Source organism: Vicugna pacos, chromosome 20, assembly GCF_048564905.1.
Source record: "Vicugna pacos chromosome 20, VicPac4, whole genome shotgun sequence".
Classification (NCBI taxonomy): Eukaryota; Metazoa; Chordata; class Mammalia; order Artiodactyla; family Camelidae; genus Vicugna; species Vicugna pacos.
The window spans coordinates 17927935-17951810 of NC_133006.1; the positions used below are offsets into that span (position 1 = coordinate 17927935).

A 23876-nucleotide genomic window follows, 5' to 3' on the forward strand; every position below is an offset into this window, starting at 1 on the left:
GGTGAGATCTGGGCACAGTGGCAGGCAGCGGGCATGAACGGGGTGCATGGCAACCTGGTTGCCCAAGAAGGCTCACCCCACAGGCACGCCCCACTTTTGGGCCACAGCTGTAGTCCAACTGAATCTTTGTTAATCGAATCCTCTTTTTCCAGTGACTCATATGCCCATTTCAGAGCAAGGATGCAGCCGGAATAAGAAGTGGTTCCAGTCTAGGTATGAGCTGAAGGAGGATTCAGCTGGTCCAAGGCAGTGCTTGTTACTGAATAGAAAGATCTGCCTCTCTATGTGTTCCTGTGCACTTGCTTCCTTAAACATCGACTTGGACTCTGACTCAGTACATGTAATTGATGGCTGTTTGGTTCTAGTCCACAATTCAGAGGCTGGACCAGTTCTCTCCAGTTTCTGTCTCACCCCTAGGATCAGTTTGCCTCCTTGTCTCCACGAAACTTCCTGCTCCTCTCCAAGAGCCCTGAAGCAAGGCACAGCTGCCAACATTTTGGTTTTACAGCCTGGGAACAGGAGCAGGGCAGTTTGATGCATTTGGGAGAAGACAGCAGACATCTGGGAACTCTGACCCCTGAATATGGCTCTTCAGATTCCTGAATTTCTGGTCCTTTGTCCTCACTGCCTTCTGGGCTTGTTCATCCAGGTGTGCCAAGACCATCTTCTTACACATAAAAAACCCAAGGTGGGGAGGGTATAGCTTAGTGATAGAGTGCATGTCTAGCATGCACAAGGTCCTGGGTTCAATCCTCAGTAACTCCACTAAAAATAAATAAATAAATAAACCTAATTACCCTCCCCCCCCAAAAAATAAAAAAAGCCCAAGGTGAGCTCATTATCTCTCCCCGTCCACCGTACACGTGCCACCTTACTCCCTACTTTGCAATCTACCCAGTTGCCTAGGCAAAATGAATTCTTTCTCTCTGGGACCTGGTAACCAACCTTTGAAAGGTCCTTTACTCTCCACCTTCTGCTCTCTGTGCAGCATCCCCATCTCATCCTTATCAGGGCAAGATAGCAGCATCCTTCCCGCTGTCACCAGCTCCCATCCAGACGCCAAGGATCAGCATTCAGTCAGTCAACAGTATTGACTGAGCACCGTAACGTGCCCATCATGAGGGATGCCACAGAGAACAAGAGAGACACAGCCACGCTTCAAGGAGCTTGTAGGCAGTGGAGTTTTTCTTTTGAGTACTTGCCTGGAAAGAATGCGTCTCTGCTGTTTGGTTTTTAATGTTTTTAATACACAAGCAACAGGTGGTCACTGAGAAAGAACTTGAAAATGCACTTAAGTATAACCAAGAAAATAAAAATCACTCTTTTTTTACTGAGACATAGTTGACATATAAATTGAGTGAGTTTAAAATGTACAGTGTGTTGATCTGATACATTTATATATTGCAATATGATTACTACCAGAGCATTAGCTTACCTCCATCATGTCACATATTTCGTGGTGAAAACATTTAAGATCTCTTAGCAACTTGTAAAATTCACTCTTTTAAACCTACCAACCTTTCCAGCACCTACTACCTCCTCCTACTCCCCCCCCAAAAAACATTGTTCATCTTTTGGTGTATTTCTTTCCAGACATTTTTCTTGTTCCTACTTGAATATTTTAAAGCACCACTAATGTCCTTTCCCAGCTCGAATATATTTCTTTATTCAGCAAATATTGATTCTTAAGCATATGCCAGGCACTGGGCTGGGTGCTGAGATGGACAATCTAGTGGAGAAGACAGATATCAAAAGAAGAATCACAGAGAAGAATATATGATTCTCAACTGTGACGCTTCCCAGGAAGCCAGGGTGTAGGGAAGCACGAGTGCATGTGATGGGGCCATCAGCTGGTCACGGGGACTTGGAGAGGTCAGAGAAGTCGTCTCCAAAAAAGAGTAGGCTCGCCACGATGGAGGTAGAGGGGAGAGTGTTTGGGGAGGTAGAGACTGAATTCGTGAATAGGCTGATTTCTTCATTTGCTAAGCTGTACAGTGTCCAGGGCCCACCATACTAAAAGAAACCCATGCAAAGGTTTTAATTTCTTTCAAAATCAGAAGGGAAAAAATGGACTTTTAAGTTGAAGAAAATCTTTTAAATATAATATTCATACATTGGTATTTATATTAATACATTCATAAAATATAATTTATCTAAGAAGGGACCCCACAAAGGCAAAAGAGCCCTTGAAAATCACCGTGTGGTCTTGGTGTGAAGGCCCACGTGGCTGAAGCAGAGAGAGTAGACTGAGAATGTGGTGGCCGGTTAAGGTGGTGGGAGATGTGACCCGAGGGGCGGGCAGGGGCTGGGTCTGGAGGCCATGGGAGGAATGCAGGACTTTATCCTCAACAAGAAAACAGAAATGACAAGACACTTTCAACATTTTATTTAGTCTCTAAAAAGAAAGTGTCTTTTTTTAAACCACAATACCATAAAAATATGAATATCTGGGAATGAATAATGGTAGTGGTTGCACGATATTGTATATGTACTTAATGCCACTGTACTGTACATTTAAAAAGTTAGAGTGGTAAATTTTATATTATGTCTATTTTACCACAAGAAAAAAAAAAAACTAGAGGCAGCAGATAGCCAGCAGTCTGGGAAAAATTAACTAAAACTCCTTAATATCATCAAATGTCCATTTGATGTTCACATTTCCAATTGTCTCATAAATTGAGAGAGCTGTTTTGTTTATCACTGTTTGAATCAAGAACCAAATAAAGTCTGCACATGCAATTGATTGCTCTCTTTCAAGTCTCTTGCAATCCATAGGTGTCTGCTCAATTTTTCTCCCTCCTTCCCAATTTTTTTTTCTTGTTACTCATTTGTCAAAACAACCAGGCAATTACATCCCTGTGGTGTAGTTTAACACATTCCTTGGTCCCCTGTATTTCCTAGGAATGGTGGTTGGATCTAGAGAATTGATCAGATTCAAGTTCAGTTTTTGGCAAGTCTGCTTCAGGGTGGTGTTGGGTACTTCCCATGGGGGCAATGCTGTGTCTCTCTTCCAGGGAGGTTGACAGCCACTGATGGTCACTGTGTAGGATAGGAGTCCCTCAGGGGGTCATGGCCTTCTGCCAACAGGTGAAGAGGGGGACAGCAGGTTGGTGGTGGGCCCAGTGTCTCCCTGTCCATCAGGGAGGGACTTGCTGATAAAGGAAGTGGCAGTCGTGGTCCCCGGGCTTTTTTCTCTCCACCACGTCTGAGCACCAGCAGTCCTCTCCTGTGGTAGGGAGCCTCTCCTGTAGGAACCTGCTCCTGGCAACTGGAGACCACCTCAGTGGGGCTTTCTCTATGCCTCAGGTTTTCAGTTTGGAACTCAGCAGCAGGGCCAGCACAGCTGTGCCCCAGCAGACTTTGGAGGGAAATGGGTGCTAGAGGAGCCAAGCTTACGTGGGCCCCAATCTGTGTAAGGGCTGAGGCCTCTGCTGTTAGACCAGCCTGGGTCCCAGTCCTGGCTTCCCCATGTACCAGATTGGGCAAGTTACTTCTCCTCCCTGAGCCTCAGTTCCCTCCTGGGCAAAATGGGGAGAATGACCAGGCTTACCTTAGAAGGTCCTTGTGAGGTTAAACGCAGTGCTGTGTTTACATGCTAAAAGCAGTGCCTGGCCCGTGAGTACAGAGTATCTGTGACTCACGTCATGGCATCGCTTAGGACTAGTCCCCTCCTTGCTCTCCAGTAAGGTAGTAAGAGGGAAGGGGCTAGGATCGTTCACCTTCAGTAAGTTCCTTGAACTGGACCCCAATCAGTGGCTTTTCCAGACCAGGCCAGCTTGGGTCCCTCACACAAGGTTAGGAAGATTTGGGTGGCTGGTTTGGGGAGGGGGTGCTTTGTGACCAGGGACAGGGATTCCGGTCCCTTACGATAGTAAATGAATAGTCACTTACCTGCTACAAGCTCCCTTGTAATAATAAGGTATAGGGTCCAGAGGCTTGGAGCCCCAGGGCCTGGTAAGCCATCGACCAGAAATGCACTTCTCAGAACTCAAAGGCCAAAGTCCTGTGAGTTCTGTTCATGGCCCAGCTCGCTCCTGGGCGTTGGCTCAGGAGGCAGAAATTCCAAGAATCCCAGTTCCTCCTTCCCTTTGGCATCCTCCTCATCCTTCTCCCTTCACCGCCCCCTTATCCACCAATCCTCCTGCCCTCCTCCCCACCCTGTCCCTGGACAAGTGGCCAGTTGTCTCTGGGATCTGATGTATCTCGGGGGCGGCCACGTTGGGGCCAGATGGTGCTGTCATGAGCATGAAACAGTGGGTCTGAACAAGGCTTTCTGGGGCAGCCGAGAGCAGCCAGAGGGTGAGGGAGGTTAGGAAGGCAGATTGAGGGGAAGGCTCAGGTGTCAGCCCAGGACTCAGGCAGTGGGGGGTGGGAGGCAGATCATCCTGGGTGCCAAATTCCAGAACGCAGCAAGTCTTGCTTATGGCAGGATGAAGCAGCGGAGCTCCTCCGAAAACAGTGACAAACCCCCAGATCACAAAACTGCTAGCTTCTTCACATCTCCCGAGTCGTCCCTGCCTCTCACCACCCCTGCTCCTGCATTTCTTCTGGTCCCCACCATCTCACCTCTGGACTTTTGCCGTCACCTCCTAAAGGACACAGCTGCCAGGGTGAGCTCTTGCTACAGTGATCAGGACACCTACTTTCTTAAAACCTTTCCAGGCAGAGTGCTTAAACTTATTTTTTGTTTCAAGCACTCCTCTGGCTGTCTGTTGAAGTCTGTGGACTTCTTCCTAGTAAAATGTTTTTAAATGCCTAAAATAAAATGTGCTATGTTACAAAGGCAACCGATTACATCAAAACACAAGTATCGAGATATTTCTTAAAAATAACATTTGTAGGAATAGCTGTGGTTTTTAATTAACTGTTATATTACAACTTATAGCAGTGGGTCTAATAACTGACACTTTTGTTGTAACAATATTTTGAGATACTTGCCACCATTTTCTTGTGATAGTAGAAAAAACACGACATCCGTGGGTGATGAAATCTCAGGTGCTGCTCATGCCACTGTGAATTGTTATTGAAGAGGATGCTAAATTTCAGATAGAGGTTAGCACAAATAAAGCTGTACGATGATTTTGTATGCAAGTTCAAGGAGTTCAACTCACCTCCTTTCTTTCTGCCTTCATGATTTATTTCACACTGCTGTCTCCACCCAGTGCGCCTGGTGAACTCTTACCTAGTTTTCAAAATGAATGTCAAGGTCAGCCTATCTTTGAAGTCACTCTGCCAGAGAGAAGAGACCCATTACCTCTGTGGTCCCTGCTCCCAACCCTGGATAGACGTTTACTTCTGTTTTGTCTCCTGGTCACTCAAAGGAACTTTGGGACAAGGACAGTGCCATACTATGTTATAACCTCAGTGCTTGCACGGAGTCTGGCATATAGTAGCTCACGAAAAAAAAAAATTGAATGAATGAATGAATACATAAATGTATGAACATGAGGCATTGTAAGCAGTCACCCAAAGACGCTGGCAGGGTCAGTGTGGTACTGTCATCCCACATGCCATGCAAAGAGCAGTTCTTCCACTGACCATCCACTTTTCTTATCTCTAAAGCCCCGACCTGTGTTAGGGGTGACCAGCAAAGGGAGCAGGCTGGAAGAGACTGGTGGGGACAGACCACAGTCTCCAAAAGAGGCCCCCAAGCTACAGGGGAACTTGTTCACTGAAGGGCAGAGGGACAAAAGAGTCATCCCCACAGAGCTGCTGAGCACCCCCAGTCACCCCAACAGCGAGTGGGGAGGGCCCGGGCCAACAGGGCGAGGATTCTCAGCACAGAAGGAAACCAGGAGGCTGCAGGGGAGCCTGAGGAGGTCGTGAGAAAGGGGGAAGTGACAGCACGTGCCCAGGTCAATAAGGAGAGCACAGACTCTGGGCTTAGGTCACCCGGAGCAAGTTCCTCTGCCTCCCCAAGCCTCAGCTTCCTCACACGTCAGTTGGGCTAATCATCCCCCATGGTGTCACTGTAACCGTTAAGTGAGAAAATAATAACGACTAAATGCTTTCTTTACCTGCATTATCTCATGTAGTGTTTATCACATTTCTGGCACCTAGTGAACACTTACTGATATTGCTACAGGCAAACTTGAAAGGACAGATTAGCTCCCTGGGCCGGCCACCCTCTCCACTCACCTTTTTCCTCTTCTACTCATCTCATCAACCAGCTCCGCCCAATCACCCCAAACCTCCCTGCCCAAGGTGCTTATAGAATCACCCAGGCAGGAACAGCTTTGGTCGGGGTGGTGGGGGTGGGGTGTTCCTGTGGACCATTAGAACTTGTAAAACTTTTCGTGGGTTTGTACATGGGTACATTTTTCTGAGAAAATGCTCGTAAATACTCAAAGTTGTAACCAAAACAACAAACGAAAAAAGGTTAAGATCCACAGAAGTAAAGTGATAAGGTCTTAATGCCGTATTCCTTCCCTGTGTTGGAAAAGAGGTCTTAGGTAGGTGGAGGGTATAGCTCAAGTGATAGAGCACATGTTTAGCATGCACGAGGTCCTGGGTTAAATGCCCCCAAAAATAAATGAATAAACCTAATTACTTTCCTCCTCAAAAATAAAAAAAGAAAGAGAAAACAACACATACCAAAAAAAAAAAAAAAAGAAGAAGAAGAAGAAAAGAGGTCTGAGGGAGATGGCAATGTTTAACACAAAGGAATGACTCTCAAATGGTAGAATTTCAAGGATCAATGGTAGAATTTCAAGGATCAATGATAGCTGGAGAGAAAGATTTGGGATAGGTTCCATAACTCACGCCCTGCTGTGTTACTCTGAAACTGACCCCATCTAAGGAATAGCTTCAGGTGATCTCTGAACTGGTTGGAGTGGAGGCCCCTCTTGTTAGTAAGCCATTTGGGGAGCAGTAGAAATTTTAGATAGTGCTACACCGCAGTGAAATTCTAATACCATCGTGTTCCCTTTTAAAGGAAAAGACATTGAAATGGCAATAGAGGCTTATCTGAAATCTTCAAATACAAATAATTCAGAATCAGTGCTCAAGCTCTAACTTACAAGGATACATTTCTGCATAGCTTAACTGGCTCTCTCAGAGTGAAGGACATGTAGCTTCAGTGTTAAGAGTAACTGAAACCCTGCAAGGCAACACTTACCTGACTTAATTATTGCCACTTAGCCACATCTTTCTCCTCAATGCCTGGCTAATTCTTGTAATTTCAAGTATCTTCCATTGGATTTACAAGTTCAATTTTCACTACTTTTTTTAAAAATGTGTTTTTACCTTAAACCTTATACATAGCAGAAAATTTACCGTCTTAATCATTTTTAAGTGGGCAGCACAGTAGTATTAAATACATGGATCTAGTTGTGCCCCAGAACTCTAGAACTTTTTTATCTTGCAAAACCGGAACGCTATGCCGAGTGAATAATTCTTTCTTTCCCCTCTCCCTAGCCCTGGAAATTACTATTTCACTTTCTGTTTCCAAGAGTTTGATCACTTTAGATGCCTCATATAAGTGGAAGCATACAGTATTTGTCTTTTTTGTGACTGGCTTGTTTCACTTGGCTTTATGTCCTTAAGGTTCATCCATGTTGCAGCATATGACAGACTTTCCTTCTATCTTAAGGCTGAATAATATTCCATCATATGTGTATACAACTTTTACTACTTTTTTTTTTTTAACTGCAACTCTGTTGCTCTGAGATTTCATTTTGTGCTGTGATTTTATTTTGTTTTTCCTGGTATAAAACATGAAGATTGTCCTTATCATGTACCTTGAATTTACCACTCAGAAAGCCTTCGTAACTGAATAAGCAGAGGATTTGTAGACATGAACATTTAACAGATACTTTCTCTAGGTTTCCAAATGACATTAGAAACAGAGCAAGTTTATAAAGTAACTGATAATCTTGGATAATCTTTCATACTGCAAGCTATTTTATAAGACATTTAAAACTGTCTCTCTTCCAAGAAATATGACAAGAACGAAAATGAAAATGAAACCTTTTGACCTTCTAAGTTGAGAGTGATAAAGTTTTTTTGTTTGTTTGTTTTAAGGAAACAAGGTTTTCAAGTGATGGCGAACCACTTCACTCTTTTAATGGCTTTTTATGTGCCTCCCTAGACCAGCCATGAATTTCAGAAGGGGATTATTCCCCTTGAAATTCCTATACAGAACATCAACAGAAATAGTTATAAACAGAAATGAAACAGTAAATGTCTTAACATTATGAAAGGATCATCAAATGTTCATTCACCAAGAGGATAAGCCATTTACCTAGTTGAACCGAGGAAGAAATGAAGATGAGTAAGAATCCTTCGGTGGCCAAAGCTTGGGAGCGTGGCCTTGGGGAAAATAACTAATCTGCTTTGCCAATTTCTCTGCCTGGGACCCAGGTGAGAACTCTATTTTCAAAGCTGATTGCCTTTCAAAAGGTGGCACTCTGAAGTGATTACCATCCATAAGCATAATAGTAAAGCCATCAGAATGTATTTATTAGCAGTGTAAGAAAATACCCACCCCCCACCCCCCATATGCCTATTTTTCTCTTTTCCATGCCTGGGGTTCAAGTTATCCAGACATTCATTGGTTTCAGAACAATTTGTATTTCCCAAAGTCCCCACTGGCTGCTGTGCTGAGAATGGCCATAGCTCCTGATCTCCTTTGGATGTTATTGGTGTAAATGTGTGGATGGGGCTGGGGAGTCAGGGGAGGGACAGGGCGGGGGAAGGCAGGAGAACATTCAGTGTAGAAGGAGCCAAAGGAAAGAGGAAGAGGCAGGAGCAGGGGAAAGGAGAGCTGGGGTAAGAGATTTGGGGAAATGTGGGAAGGTAAGGAATGGGGCCCCAGAAGGAGAGGGTGAGGAGAGAGTGAGCGTGACTTTGAGGGAGCAAGAAAAGGGAAGTGGTCAGAAAATGGAGAAATAGGCAATGTGGAAAGATAGAGAAAGTAGAAATTATTTTTTAAAAACTTCGAATAAAAACCAATTCATCCCAAAGTACTCTGCAGTGCTTCTGTGAGACAGTGAAACTGAAATAGGAAGAGGCCCTTTATTTTCTTAGGAAGAGAACGCAGACCGAAGGTGGGAGAGGAATGGTAGAGAATTTTCCAAACAAAGAGAGAGACTGTGGCCTCTCAAACTGCCCCCATCCCACGCTGGATGAACTGTTCACACCACAGCCCCTGACTTTCTCTATCCAGCAAGGGGGATCTGGGACAGAGCCTGGTCTTCCCACAGGCTGAGGGCTGGAAAGTGGGACTTCGGACTTGGGTACAGAGAGATAGGAGGTGGGCAGAGTTTTAAGGAAGTGGGGAGCTATCTGGGTGGGTAAGGGGCTCTGGCTGGGGAGTGGGTGGCCTCCAGAGGGAGCCACCTCAAGGCCTTGATGGGGGGACTCGGTTCCGGAAGGCTTCGGGGACGCAGAATCAAGAAACCTGGGGCTTCCCAGCTTCCGGCTCCAGCCCCCAGAGGACACACTTCTGGTGCCATAAAGGAGACAGAAACAACTACAAAGCCAGATCGTTCCTTCAAACCTGCACTCCTAGTCCCTCTGCTTCAGCCTGATTTGGAGATACCAGAGATGCCACCCTCAAGGAAAAACTACCCTAACTTTTGATCCCCTCAGCAAACACCCCCTCTCTTCCCCCACAGGAAAGAAGGCCTTGGCCAGGGGTCAGCGCACAGGGACTTAGCTCACTGCTCCACCTGCCCCCACAGATGCCCCCGAGGGTCAGGGCCAGCCCCTGATACAGAGTGCTGGAGGGAGCGTGCCCCCGCCTGCAACTTCTGGCTGTTGCTGATTGAGAGACTTTGAACAAACTAATCCACTCAATCTTCAGTTTCCTCACTGCAAAGTGGTTGAAATGACAGGGCCTGCTTAAGATGCATGGAAAAGATGCAATGCTGCCTGAAGTCTACGAACCTTTGGTAAATGGCAGCCAAGTGAGTGAGAAATATCCTGGGTGTGTTTTTGGTTTAGTTTTATTGCTTGTTTTTGTTTTTGTTTTTAATTTGGTTAATTTTTTTATTCAGGTATAATTGACATAATTATATTAGTTTCAGGTGTACAACCATAATGATTCAATATCTGTATATATTGCAAAATGATCACCATAGTAAGTCTAGTTAACATGTGTCATCATACACAGTTACATTTTTTTTCTTTCTTGTGATGAGGACTTTTAAGATTTACTCTCTCAGCAACTTTCAAATCTGCAATGCAGTATTATTTACCTATAGTCACCATGCTGTCTGTAATTACATCCTGATGACTTACTTAGCTTATAGTTGGAAGTTTGTACTTTCTAACCACTTATACCCATTTCATCCACCCTCTTACCCCCAACTCTGGCAACCAGCAACCTGTTCTCTGTATTTATGAGTCTGTTGGGTGTTTTGTTTTTTTTTTTTAATTCTACATATAAGTGAGATCATATGATATGTGTGTTCTCTGTCTGACTTATTTCATTTGGCATAAGGCCCTCAAGATCTATCCATATGGTCACAAATGGCAAGATTTCTTTCTTTTTTATGGCTGAATAGTATTCTATTTATACATACACCACAATTTCTTCCTCCATTCATCCATCAGTAGACACTTAGGTTGTTTCCATGTCTTGGCTGTTATCAGCAATGCTTCAGTGAACATCGTGGTGCATATAACTTTTCAAGTTAGTATTTTTATTTTCTTTGGATGAATACTCATAAGTGGAATTGCTGGATCATATAGTAGTTGTATTTTTAACTTTTTGAGGAACATTCATACTGTTTTCCATAGTGGCTACGTCAGTTTACATTCCAACCAACAGTGCACAAGAGTTCCCTTTTCTCCATATCCAGGCCCATGCTTGTTATTTGCCTTTTTGATAACTTGTTGTATGAGGCGATATCTCATTGTGGTTTTGATTTGCATTTCTCTAATGATTAGTGATGTTGAGCATCTTTTCATGTACCTGTTGGCCATCTGTGTGTCTTCTTTGGGAAAATGCCTATTCAGATCCTCTGTCCACTTTTTAATTAAGTTGTTTGTTTTTGACAATATGGAGGTGTATGAGTTCTTTTTATAGTTTGGATATTAACCCCTTATCAGATATATGATTTGCAAATATTTGCTCCCATTCAGAAGGTTGCCTTTTCATTATTGATGATCTCCTTTGTTGTTCAGAAACATTTTAGTTTAATGTAGTCCCACTTGTTTATTTTTACTTTTGTTGCCATGGCTTTTAGAGTCAGATTTTAAAAATTATGGCCAAGGCTGGTGTCACGGAGCTTACCAACCTAATGTTTTCTCCTGGGAGTTTTATGGTTTCAGGTCTTACATTAAAATTTCTAATCCGTTTTGAGTTAATTTTTGTGTATGGTATAAAATGCAGTCTAGTTTCACTCTTTTTTGCATGTGGCTGTCTAGTTTCCTCAACACCATTTATTGAAGAGACTATCCTTTCTCCATTGTATATTCTTGACTCCTTTGTGGTAAATTAATTGACCATATGTGTGTGTTTATTTCTGGGCCCTCTTTTCTTTTCCATTGGTCTATGAGTTGTTTTTATGCCAATGCTTTACTGTTTTGATTACTGTAGCTTCAGAATATAGTCTGAAACCAGAAAGTGTGTTGCCTCTGGCTTTGTTCTTCTTTCTTGAGATTGCTTTGGCTGTTCAGGGTCTTCTGTGGTTACATACAAATTTTAGGATTGTTTGTTCTATTTCTGTGAAAAATACCAGAATTAGAATTTTGATAGGAATTACACTAAATCTACAGATTGCTTGGGTACTACAGACATTTTAACAATAGTAATTCTTCCAATCCTTGTGTACAGGACATCTTTTTATTTATTTACATCTTCTTCAATTTCTTTCATCACTTACACTTACACTTTTCAGTGTACAAATCTTGCACCCCCTTAGTTAAATTTATTTCTAGGTATTTTATTCTTTCTGATGCAATTATAAATAGAATTTTTTTTAATTTCTCTTTCTGATAGTACGTTATTAGTGTATGGAAACACAATAGATGTTTGTGTATTCATTTTGAATCCTGCCCCTTACTAAATTCATTGATTAGTCCTAGCAGTTTTTTGGTGGAGTCTTCAGGGTTTTCTATACATAATATCATGTCATCTGCAAATAGTGACAGTTTTACTTCTCCCCCTTACCCCCCTAGTTTGTATCCCTTTTCTTTCTTTTTCTTGCCTAATTGCTCTAGCTAGGACTTCCATTGGGTGTGTGCTTTTGACAAATTCATAAATTCATTTACTCCATTGCACAAGTGTTTACTATGTAACATGCACTGGAGGTACATCATCCAACAATCCAGACTTTGCCCCCAGCTGGTCATCATTTCAGTGTTATATAGTATATTAGAATTACATAGGATATCCGAAGGAATTTAGTGCTAGGAAGAAAATAAGGCCAATAAGGGGGATAAGGAGTGTGTGTGTGTGTGTGGTGGTGGTGGTGGTGGTGGTGGTGGGTGTTTGCAATTTTAAATAAGCTTGGGAGTATGAAAGAGGTCAAGTGTTTCCTGTAGAGTCGAAGTTGCTTGTGGTTGTGGGGAGGTGTATGAACAGTGAGTGCTGCTTCTGACTGCTGTTTCCCCGATGTGTGTGTGTGTTGCGGGGGTGGGGGGTGGTCTCACCAGCGCCAGTGAGAATGGGGTGAGAGGGTGGAGTTAAGGCCTTGTGGCTGGTTTAGTTCCTGATAACCTCTGATTCTCTACAGCCTCTCCAGTCCCTTTCTAATGTCCTTTCCCCAGTCTTACAAGAAGGTGTGTGAGACAGAAAGAGACTGAGAATCAAGCTTTCTGGGCAGAAACATCAGTATGAAAATTGACTTGCAATGAAAGTAACAATATTGATAACTTCCTGACCCCAGTCATTAGGTACACATTCATTTTCGTTAATACACCAGCACTAGTAAAAACTCAAGTCTCGGCGACCACAACCCCTGGGACAGGCGGGGCGCGCAGCCTACCCTGGCTGCGGCCGTGGGGAGCGCAGCGAGCCCTGGGCTAGTTCCAGCGCACACCTAGCGGTGACTCTGGGGCCCGCGGCGGGGTCTGGGTGGGGCGGGGCCTGCACAGGGGCGGGCCCCCAACGGGCCCCTCCTCCGCCAGCAGAGCGCGCAGGGCTCGGGTTAAAGAGGCGCGCGGAGGCGGGCGCCGCTCATACTGCTGTGGCGCGCGGAGCACTGTCCCACGTGTCTGTCCTTGAGTGCGGCTCCGTGTTCCTCCAGCTCCTTTCGCCTCTGCGATCCAGGGTGCCCCTTCGGCCCCCTTGGTGTCTTCCCACCCCTGGCCCACGTGAGAAGGGTCCGCACAGTTCCCCGCACTCAGTGGGCCAACTTGGAGGAGCAACTTTGTCAGTGCAGCGGCGCCGGAGGGTACTGGGCACTGCGCATGCGGAGCTCCAAATTCAAACAGCTGTTTCCAGAGGCTGCAGGGCGCGTGGACCGGGCTCTGCTGGGGTTAAGGGAGGTTTTCTACAGGAGGCGGCCTCTCGAGAACCATGGTGGACCGGGGCCCTCTGCTTACCTCGGCCATTATCTTCTACCTGGCTATCGGGGCGGCGATCTTCGAGGTGCTGGAGGAGCCGCACTGGAAAGAGGCCAAGAAAAACTACTACACACAGAGACTGCATCTGCTCAAGGAGTTCCCGTGCCTGGGCCAGGAGGGCCTAGACAAGATCCTGCAGGTGAGTCTCCGCCACCACCTCTGCATACACCTGAAGCTGGCTGGAGGTTTAGGAGTGCTGAAGGGGAGCCCCTCACAGCTTTGGATGACCCTAAATCCCTGTGGGTGGTCCTGGAGGGTGACGGGAGAGGATGTCTCACCATGAGTATGACTGGTGAAAATCTGTCCTTCAACGCGTGGACACAGGAGTCACCAGTGAGCACGGAGACTCTTTGGCATCCAATTTGTCCGGAGGGAAGAATTTAATTTAGCTTTGACCCTCGGTGAACCAAGCCCCATGGCTCGGTGTGGGTGTGCGGGTACCTCTCTGGTTGGAGGAGGCTGTGGGGCTGATAAAGGCGTTATCTTTCCTTGGAGACGGTCTTAGAGTTTGGAAGCCCTGCGGGGTGCCAACCCCTCGCGTCTCCACCTTCCTTCTCCGGGGCACCCGGCCGGCTTCTTTCTCGTTTTCTTCACCAGCCCCGAGGACTTGCGCGAGGCTCCCCCTACCCCGCAGGGCTCAGAATCTGGGTCCCGGACTCTGTCTGGCCTGAGACCCTGGGATGGGGGCTGGTGGCTGGAATGCTGGGGACGCGCGCAGACTTCCGGGAAGGCTTATCTCGCGGAGACATCCCCGAAGGGCTTGGAGTTAAACTGTGAAAATAACAGGCTGAACAAAAGAACAAAACCCGAGGAGTCCCTTTTCGGGGGATAGGGGCGTGGGGAAGGAGAGGTTGTGCAGAATGGAAGGTGGGTGCATGTTGGCATTGGTTCATATACCCTATGGGTGGCTTTGGCTTCACTTGGATAAACTGTGGGGCTGACCTTGGGCCAGTTTAGCGACCGAGGTCCTCTACCTCAGTTTCTAGGAGGCTCTTGGCCTCAGCCATCCTCCCTTCTTGGCTTGCACTAACGGCCTCTCTCCAGGAGAACGACCAGACCCCAGGTAAGAGCAGTTGAAGGCTCTAGCTTGTGAGGTGGAGTAGCAGTAAATTGTCCAAGGTATTACATTTCTCTTGGGGTAAAAGATGCCAGAAAGGAGGTTTAAATGAGGAACAATATTTAATCTACAGCAGTTCCCCAATACCTTATGGCTGGGTAGTTGTCTCTAATTTTCCTGGCCTCAATTTTCCTATGTGTAAAATGGGAATGAACCCGTCTTCGTCTTCATCTCTCTTTCTTGCCCTGGACTGTTAGAAGCATTGGAAAACGTGAAGGCATCTTATCTGTGGTATTCCCTTTCTGCCCCCAAATTGATATATATTCCAACAGGTGAGCATATAGGTGTCTATTGGCAGCCAAGCAAATAAAGACTTGTTCTCTCTGGGGCCAGTGGAAGGGGAGATTTAGGCCCACAGGTAGGGTGTTAGTGGGGAGTCTCCCGTCTGGGAGCAGTTCCCAGGATACAGGCCTGTGGGAGGTGAGGTTGATGGGAGCTGGGTGGTGTAGCTCCTGATTATCTGGAGTTCTGGGCTGCTGCTCCTTCCTTGGGATGGGTATCTGCCCTGTATGTGTGTGTGTTGGGGAGGGGGGATCATTTTATAATTTCCCTTGAGGAAACAATTCCTCTGGAGAACGAGCTGTTGTTTAGTTTGCTCCAGGGCTTTGTTTAGAGGGGAAGAAGGCAGGTGGCGATGATAAAGAATCTGAGCTGCCCTCGAAGTGTTTCCCTCTCTGCTGCTCCTCCGCCACTGCAGGGGAAGGAAGGAAAGAATTCAAGGCTGAATGTGGGAAAATAAACTTCAAAACATGAGGAGAAGGGAAAAGGAGGGGGGTTGGGGAGAGGCAGCCGGGTGCAGCTGGTGGTTATAGCTTTGGAGATTAGACAGCTTTCTTAAGGTGTTGGAGTATGCAAGACACTTGGTATTTTGAGGTCCTGTTAAACCCGCCAATGATTACCAACCCCCTCACCTCTGAGCCGGCAGGTAACTTTAGGAAAAGGATTTGGGCATCAGGCCAGTCTGATTTGGAGATGTTTATGGACAGGCCTGTCCCCATCTCCGGCCAAAAAAACTCTCAAGCCATCTCCAACGTGGTGAGTCCCCTCCTTTCATAAGAAAAACCCCCAGAAATGAAAACAGACCAGTGGAGGCATTTTGCTAGCATCATTTTCAGTCTGCAGAAACCTGCCTTGCTCTGCTTTTTGATCTGCGACTTGGAGGCGCTCAGGAAATTGGTTTAAGGAAAAACAAAAACTCAAAAATCTTCTTTCCCATCTGGCTACTCTGGCATTTTCCACCTGAGGTTCTGTGTTTTATCAGGTTCTAAATCACCTTTGTAATTCTAAAAGGGTCCTTATTAGGAATTCCTGGGGCGGGAGCCAGTTCCTGGGAAGGGCTGTTGGAACGGAGGAGGGTGCAGTATGGTTTGGGGTTTTTCTTAGAGTGGAAATTATGTGCCTGCTCTCAAAGGCATGAGAAAGGGAGTTAAGACACCTTTCTTTCGCTCTTTGGAAATAGTCCCTGAGTTGTCAGGTGCTTCCTTCTTGTTCTTGCTGTGGTTGATCAGAGACAGAGGCTAATTTTCAAGCGCTCAGTGCTCCACCGTCCTCGGACCACATAGTCACCCTCCTTCCTGCCTTCAGAACCATCTTGAACCCTTGCTCTCAAGGCTGCTTCTCCCGGTTCAGTTCCCTGCTCCCCTAGTCTCTTCCTAAATAGCAGAGGCTCCCCTGAGGAGAGTTGGCATTGACTGAGTGCCTGGCGAGTTGGGCGGGCGGTAATCTGCATTTTATGACAGAGGCCACAGGCTGCTTTTGCCATTTACGGATCAAGCCATCAACTTTGCTTCTTTTTCCTCATCAGCAAAATGAGGGTCTGTAAATGAGGGTCAAGTAAAGTGGAAGCACTGGGCAGGTGTGACTGAGGAGGGCCAGCGCATCTCCCCTGGTGCACACACTGAGGACACGTTGACCAGGACAACTTGCTAAGTGTTGCACCTGCATTCATCAGGTCCTCTTTACAGCAACCCTCAGTGTTCAGATGAGGAAACTGAAGCTCAGGGAAGTTAACAGGAGGGTACAGTCTGGTTGGGACCTGGACAGTCTGCCTCCAGAGCCTGTTCCTTGTACACCCTTGCCCTCCTCCTTGGCCATGTGAAATCATTGAATGGTTGGTCTGTCAGTGAACTTAGTAAATTGGTTCAGCTGGACTCTGGTCTGCTGGGAAATTCTGTTTTCTATTTCCCCTGGAACAGGCACGGGCATGCAGGCGTCTCCTGTGTTGTGCCTGGCTGAGCCAGCGCCTCCTCCCTTCCAGAAGTCCACCCCACCCTGCTTCTCATTTGGAAGTACAAAAAAGCAGAGGGTTGGGATGGAGGGGAACTATGAACCTTTCTCAACCTTCACCTCTGGTGTGCCGGGATCAGAAATGGGAAGGATTTGAGGGCTCCAGGTCTGCCAGAACTTTGAATAAGCACTTTCCATACATTCTTTAATTTAGCCTTGCTTACAACTCCCTTTTATAGATGAGGACAGTGAGGCTCGGAAAGGTAATATAATTTGCCCAGGATCTTACAGGGCAGGGTCAGGTTTCAAACTGAAGTGTGTTATATTCCAAAGTAGATGGGAATTCGCCAACAAGCATTTATTTAGCACCTGCTGTGTGCTGGACAGTGGGCAAGGCATTGCAAAGCTGAATTAGTGGAAGAAAGGAAAGGGGAGAGGATCCTAGCAGAGGGTGGGGAGGGACACTGCAGGCTTCATGCTGCGTCTCTTCAGTCCTTTGTCTCCTGGGGTGCAGTAGGGGTCACCCTAGGCCCTGCCTTTCCCTGGGGTACCTTATCCCTAACTGAGTTTTCTTAGACTGCTCACATAGCTGACCAGTTCCCAGAAGGCTCTTGGATCCCGCAGGCCTTCTTCACCTAAGCCCCAAACTGCGTTATCCTACAGGTTTTCCGTGTGTGCCAAATCTCTCTCCTTTTATTTTCTGGACCCTTTGTACTACCCCACACATACTCCAGTCTATAGTAGTAAGGCTAATCACAATTTTGAGGTTCTGACATTCTGTTATTAACACCAATCCTCCTCCTAAAATTAAAAAATACGACTGTGGGTCATATAGTAGAATTACCTCCGACCAGAATGCTCAGAACAGGCACGTGACTTGACTGTTTTGGAGAACTGAGGGTTAACGTGAGAACCCCTTTTGTTTCCAGCCTTGTTGGAAATTGTAAAGCCCACTGGTCCGCTTAACAGCCTTTGTAAGTAAAAGGAACACAATAGATCTTTTGATTATCCAGGATCATGGAGGCCTCTGGGTCATTCGTTAGAAACTGAACTCTCACTGTCAAGGACTGCAGAAGTGGAAAGTGGAGAAGTTGGGTTTTTGAGAGGGAATGGAAGAAAGAGCTTCCTTCCTAAAGGCTTATTTTCTTACTTAAGTTTCGCTCAAAGTTGAAAGCAGCCAACTGAAAAAAAAAATTTCAAATTAATATATCTGCTTTAGTTAACTACTCTGGTTAGAGGTTTAACAGTGAAGGTGAATTTTTATTGAATCGTTTTGAGAGTTTTACTGGGGCCCTTAGGACGGTTACAGATGGCATGGTAATAGAGACTTACTGGGGGTAGAGATTAGCTAGTGTTGAAAGGTTCTAGTGAGGGTGGGGGAGTCCTATAGGAGGGGTGCAAGGGAGGTGATGACGGCTGCTTCTAAGTATTTTCCTGGGGGTTTGCCCTATTTACAGTCAGGCGTTTAAAAGAAACACAGCCCTCTGGTTTTGGATGCTGTGCTTGGCTGGCTCTGACCTCAGGCCAAGCTTTCATCTTGAACTTAGTTGTTTGCTGTTAGATTGGCCTCAGCCTCTGAACTCTGTGTGTGTGGTGGGGGAAGATGTGGGGGGGGGGCGGGTGTTGTGGAGGGCAGGGGGCAGGGAAGTACAAGGCTTTGGGGAGCAAGAAAGCTGGGTTCCTGAGATAAGCCCCCAAGAGAGTCTTTGTACAGGTTGGGATGCTTGATCCAAGTGGTTGACAAGAACTGAGTGGCCTGATCTGGGGTGATAGTGAGGTAGGTGAATCTAGGAATGCATGTGAAATAGGTTCACGTCCTGATGTTCCTTTTGGGGAGTGGAGAAGTTGGAGGAGAAGTTCCCTGGAGATTTCACAAAAGTCCCCTGGTCCCTGGTCATAAGATGCAAGAGTCCTGGTCTGTCTGTCCTCCCCAAGGATGAGTTGACATGGATAAGAGGACATTCCTGCCTCAGCAGGGATCTTTCTCCAAGTGCCACTTGACTCACCACTGCAGGCCCCTTGCTGTTGCTGAGTTACCATCGAGCAGTATATCGGATGGCCTTTATGGGTGGCCTCTGAAGACATGCCGTAATATCACCCTCATAGGTTGCTTGGAATAGTGCCTGGCATATAGTAAGTGCTCATGAAGCATTAGCTGCTGCTGCCACTGACCTCTTCTTAGATGGCCTACTATGTGATGGGGCCATCCATGCCCAAGTGTAGTGGGCATAGAATCGGGGAGACCTTCTGAGAGCAGAAGAAATGACATTCCTTTTTTTATTATAGGAAAAACTAATAACAAAGTTTACCATCTTCACCTTTTCTGAGTGCTGTTCGGTAGCATTAAGTATATTCATCTTATTGTGAAACAGATCTCCAGAATTTTTTCATCTTGCCAAACTGCAACTCTACTAGACTCATTAAACAGCCCCCCCACCCCCACCCCCTCATCCCTGGTAGCTACCATTCTTTCTGTTCCTGTGAATTTGACTACTTTAGATACCTTACAGTATTTGTCTTTTTGTGTAAAGTGGTGCAGTCACCACGGAAAACACTATAGAGTTCCCTCAAAAAATCAAAATGAGAACGACCATAGGATCCAGCAGTCCCGCTCCTGGGTCTGTGTCATGCAGATTTGTAAAAAGCTAGACAAAGAAGGGAGGGTGGTGGATCTTTCTTGGTCACAGCCCTCAGGGAGGTGTAAAACTGCCTGATGGTCCTGAGCTGCAGCCACAGAGCAGACGGTGAGGGTCAGACGATGAAGCTCTCTGGGTTTAGCCAAAGAATTTGAACTCACCAGATTTTTGCAATTTTCATGTAGGGGAGTGAACACATTTCATAACATTTTCTCTTATTTCACAGCTGTTTGCAACTTAAAAGAAGTGGAATATTCTACTCTAAATTAACGGCATTTCTGTGGGCTGATCCTGTTACCCCTGGGTGTTTTGATAAGGGTGCCTCCTCCCTTTCTCCTTCCGATGTGATGGAGGGGGGTTTTTCCGCCAAAGCTCACACATCTCACAGCCCCCCGAAAAGCCCATCCACGCTCCCTCACACCCATCTTCCAGTCAGGGCACCTCTCTTCCTTCCATGAGCCCCATTTGGAGGTCCAGGTATGGGTCCCCTCCATTTGATGACCTTCCCAGATTGTACCTTAGTTGCCCCTTTAGGTAACTGTGGGGACGGTGTACTCCAGCTCTGCACAGCTGCCTGAGGCTTCTCCACTTGTTGTGAGCAGTTAATCTGGTTCCCGAATCTCAGAGACCTGGGCAAAGTTAGGGGCTCAGAGAGGGTCCTTCTCTGTCAGCTGTCATTTCTGTGTGTGCTGAAGCCTCAGAAACCAGACGGGGTTTTAGTCCTGGGGAGCTCAGTCTAGCTGGGGAGAGAAACGGGGCCATGGTGGTGAAATGAGGGGAAATACAGTCCTGGTGCTGAGTGCTGAGTTGCAGATGGTGAGGCTGGTGAGACAGACGAGGGTCAGAGGGCCTCAGAGGATTCAGTTCCTGTTTGCTGAGGCTTGTGGAACTCCTTGGCCTGTAGGGGATCTGGCTCTGAACAAAACATAGCCCCTGCCCTCAGGGAGCCCCTAACCTCAGGAAAGGTAAGGAGCTTGCTACCTGAGTGATGTTGGTGGGTACACCTGGAGGTTCCAAGCGAGTACCACTGAGAGATTAATTTCTGCTCTTGAACTTAAAGAAGCGGGGATCTGAGCCAGGCTGGAGGGACAAGCGGCCTGAACAGCAGTCCCTGTGAGCTCTCTGCTCATACCTCCTATGTGCCAGGCATTGGGCTAGTTCTTGATCTGCATCTCATTGAACCAGTCCTGTGTGTTAGGTGTTATAGCTCTGCCTGTTGTCTAGGAAACTGGAGGCCAGGGGCCTGGGGCTACATGGCTTTCTAGAGGCTCAGATCCCCTCCCCTAAACACACACACTCCCCACCGCCTTGCTGACTTTAGAGCTTGGAGCCTGATCATGAATGGAGATAGAGCCAGGAGGTGGATGTGATGGGAGTGGGCTGGGATTGGGGGCCAGGGTGGGGGTGACTCCAGCTACAGTTACTGAGCACTTGCTCAGCCACAGGCAGAGGGAACCAATTACGTGTATCATCTCATCGTCCTCACAGCAACCCTCTGCTTCAGGGACTCTTAGCGGCACTGCACTGCTGGCCGGGGAGCAACAGAGTAGACCATACAAGTTCAGTCATTTGCCCAAGGCTGTAGAGTAGAAGAATGGGGGCTTGAACATTCTGCTGTAAGTGAGGTGGAAAGATGGAAAAAACAAGGAGCAAGGGCCTAGAGATGGGAAATTACAGGGCACATGTGGTATCTTCAGAAACTTGGGGTACATAGGGTGGATCTTGGGATGATTAATTAGCTGTTATGACCTTGAGCAAGTCAGTCTCCTTGTCTGTGAAGTGGGACAGTAGCACAGTATTGCCCTCCTGCCTGCAGAATCTATATAAACACAGTTGACTGAATGCCTAGCACATGCAGCTGGTGATCTGCTGTGTGTTAGCTACTGTCCCAGTACCCTGTCTCTGGGGGGGGGGGGCGGGCTGTTCCTGACACCCACTTCAGGCCTCACCACACATTGAGCTCCCAATCTGGAGATGGAGACTCAGATGATAAAACCCACCAGAGTCACCCACCATTTTCCATATCCTGCAAGTTCACCCATCACCCCCCACCTCAAAAGAGTTAATGGTCAGCACCAGAAAGCTGGGAAAGTGTACTTCCTCTTCTCTTCCAGCAGAGCCCTGCTCCCTCCCCCTGGAGAAGAGAGCAAGGCTTTGTGTGCTCTGTCCTGCTTGGCCTTGGTTAAACCTTTTCCCTTCTGGAAGATTCTTGGGTCTGGATGGTCTCACGGGTGTGTCCTCCCTGGAGGGTGGTCACGCAGGATGTGGGGTCAGAGTTGTGCCCTCCTTGGGGGCAGACACCCCCATCTCCCCTTTCAGCGGGCCCTTGGTAGCCAGGTCACTTTGATTGGCTTTGAAGTGTCCATTCTGTTTTTCCCCTCCTCTATCTAAATATTTGGGTTTCCTGCTGTAATATTTAGGCAGGATTGTGTACTTCTGGCTGTTGTCACCTCCCATGGTGCACTGTAATCTGGCCACAGCTGCCTCGCCGGCCCCTCCCATTAGGGAGAGGCTTGCCCCCAGGCTAGATGAGAAACTGTGGAGGGGGTAACCTAGGGGGCAGGGCCAGCTTGGCTGTTCCTGTAGCCTGGTGGCTGGCCCTGTGGGGCCCAGGTAGGGAGGACACAGTGGAGTCCCTCCCTTTGTGTGACCGCTGCTTGGGGCTGGAGCTGGGGCCGGGACCCCCTTCTGTCAACCGCTGTGGGGGGAATAGCTGACTCTAACTGGGCTCTGATTGTCCCCACAGTCTGGTTTGTGCTGTGTGACCCTGGTCACATTTCACCTCTTCATACACCACTTCCTTGGAGTAAATTCATCCATTCATTCCAGAAGGCTTGGAGGACCTGTTAAATTAGGCCCAGCCAGACAGCGGGAGCTCTGCGTGGGCGAGGCCCATCTCCCCAGCCTTGGCCCTGCACTCCCAGTTCTTAGCTCAGTAAGTGGCTTGCCCAGAATATGTCAGTTGGCCTCCGGTGCCCAGTGGTGTGCCTGGCTCTGGGCGGGGATGCCAAGAGCCACATGGACCTTTGGGTTGGAAGTCTATTCAGGAGGGGCCAAGCAAGGCCAAGGTGGTTACCTGGGTGAACTGAGCCAGGTCAGGCTCTGGCCCCAGAGAGCAGAACACCTTAGCAAAATTTACTCCTACCTCCCCTTCCAGCGGTGGGGGGTTGGGGGGGTGGGGAGCCAAGTTGCCAGGTGGTCAAGGACAGGTTTTCAAGTCACACTGCCTTAGTAAGCTGTGCAACCCAGAGCATGTGGCTTCATCAGCAAGTTGGAGCAATGATGCCCATCTCACTGGGCATGGAGACGGCAGGAGAACATGCGTGGAGGGCACATTCGCCATGGCTTCCAGCTCTTGAGTTACTCTTTAAGACCAGTTCACTGTTATCTTCTCCTTTTGGAGTGACTTTACAAAACAAGCAGCTTCCTCTCTGGGTCTGTTTATCTCCAGGAATCCCCTTTCCTCCTTTCCCCTGGGAATAACATGTAGCAGGCCTGTCTTTCCCCAGAGTAGGTGGTTTCTGCTTCCAAGGAACTTGAGACATAGCAGAGGTCCAGTCCTTCTCTAGATATTTTCCAAGCACATCCTATATTCCAAGGCCTGTGTGAAACCTGCTGCAGAGAGAATGAGCCATCCCTGCCTTTGAGGGAATGTCTTCAGACCACACAGTGCGGAAACCACCAGGGCATGGGGATGTGCTGGGGGAGGGAAGCAACACCCCGCCTGCCCCTTCCTTGTGGGAACTGTTGTTTGATCTTCAGAGCATTCTGAGGAGGGGGAGGAGGAAGGCTGGGCTGTTTGCAGGGGATTAGGGCATGTCCCTAGCCCTTTGGCATGACCAGAGCCTGCCTTGGGCCTTGTTGGCCTCAGGGGATGGAGTTGGGGTGTTGCACAGTGTTGCCTGCAGCACCTGGGTGATCTCTAAGAAGCTTGCAGATTCACAGGCTTTGCACCCTCCCCAAATCCCCACCCTTGGCCTTGCCATGGGTTTCTGCAGACCCATTCATCTGGGGCACCTTCATATGACCTCTGTGAGGTCTGGTATTGAAATGTCATCCCATTTGCTAGATGGGAAAACTGAGGCCTGATGAGAAGCTGGGAAGGACTATATCTAGAAACAAGCTCAGGTTAAACTAGTTCTGCTTGCCCAGGCACAGAGCCTTTCTTCACCACACCATTTGTCACCCCACCTCTAATTCCCTTTTGAGTGGCCTTTAAATCAAAACCTTGATGTGCACAGCGCTTACTCTATACTTAACGCTAACCTGGCCTGCCTGATTTCTGCAACACCCAGCTCACCCTTTCCTTGAGACCTGACTTCCCCACCCACTGGTGAGTTTTTCTGGGAAAAGAAGCAAAGATTGAAATTGTGGTGAATGCC

The 23876-nt window shown here is 47.3% G+C and overlaps 1 protein-coding gene across 1 annotated transcript in view; it reads left to right on the forward strand.

The window, feature by feature from the left end:
* Positions 1 to 13144: 13144 nt before the first annotated feature.
* The window catches only part of KCNK5 (potassium two pore domain channel subfamily K member 5), a 36314-nt gene continuing 25582 nt past the window's right edge, over positions 13145 to 23876 (forward strand). The window contains exon 1 of the mRNA XM_006202039.4: positions 13145 to 13654. Within this exon, the coding sequence (XP_006202101.1) occupies positions 13469 to 13654 (186 nt within the window). The 5' untranslated portion in view covers positions 13145 to 13468. The remainder of the gene's footprint in view (positions 13655 to 23876) is intronic.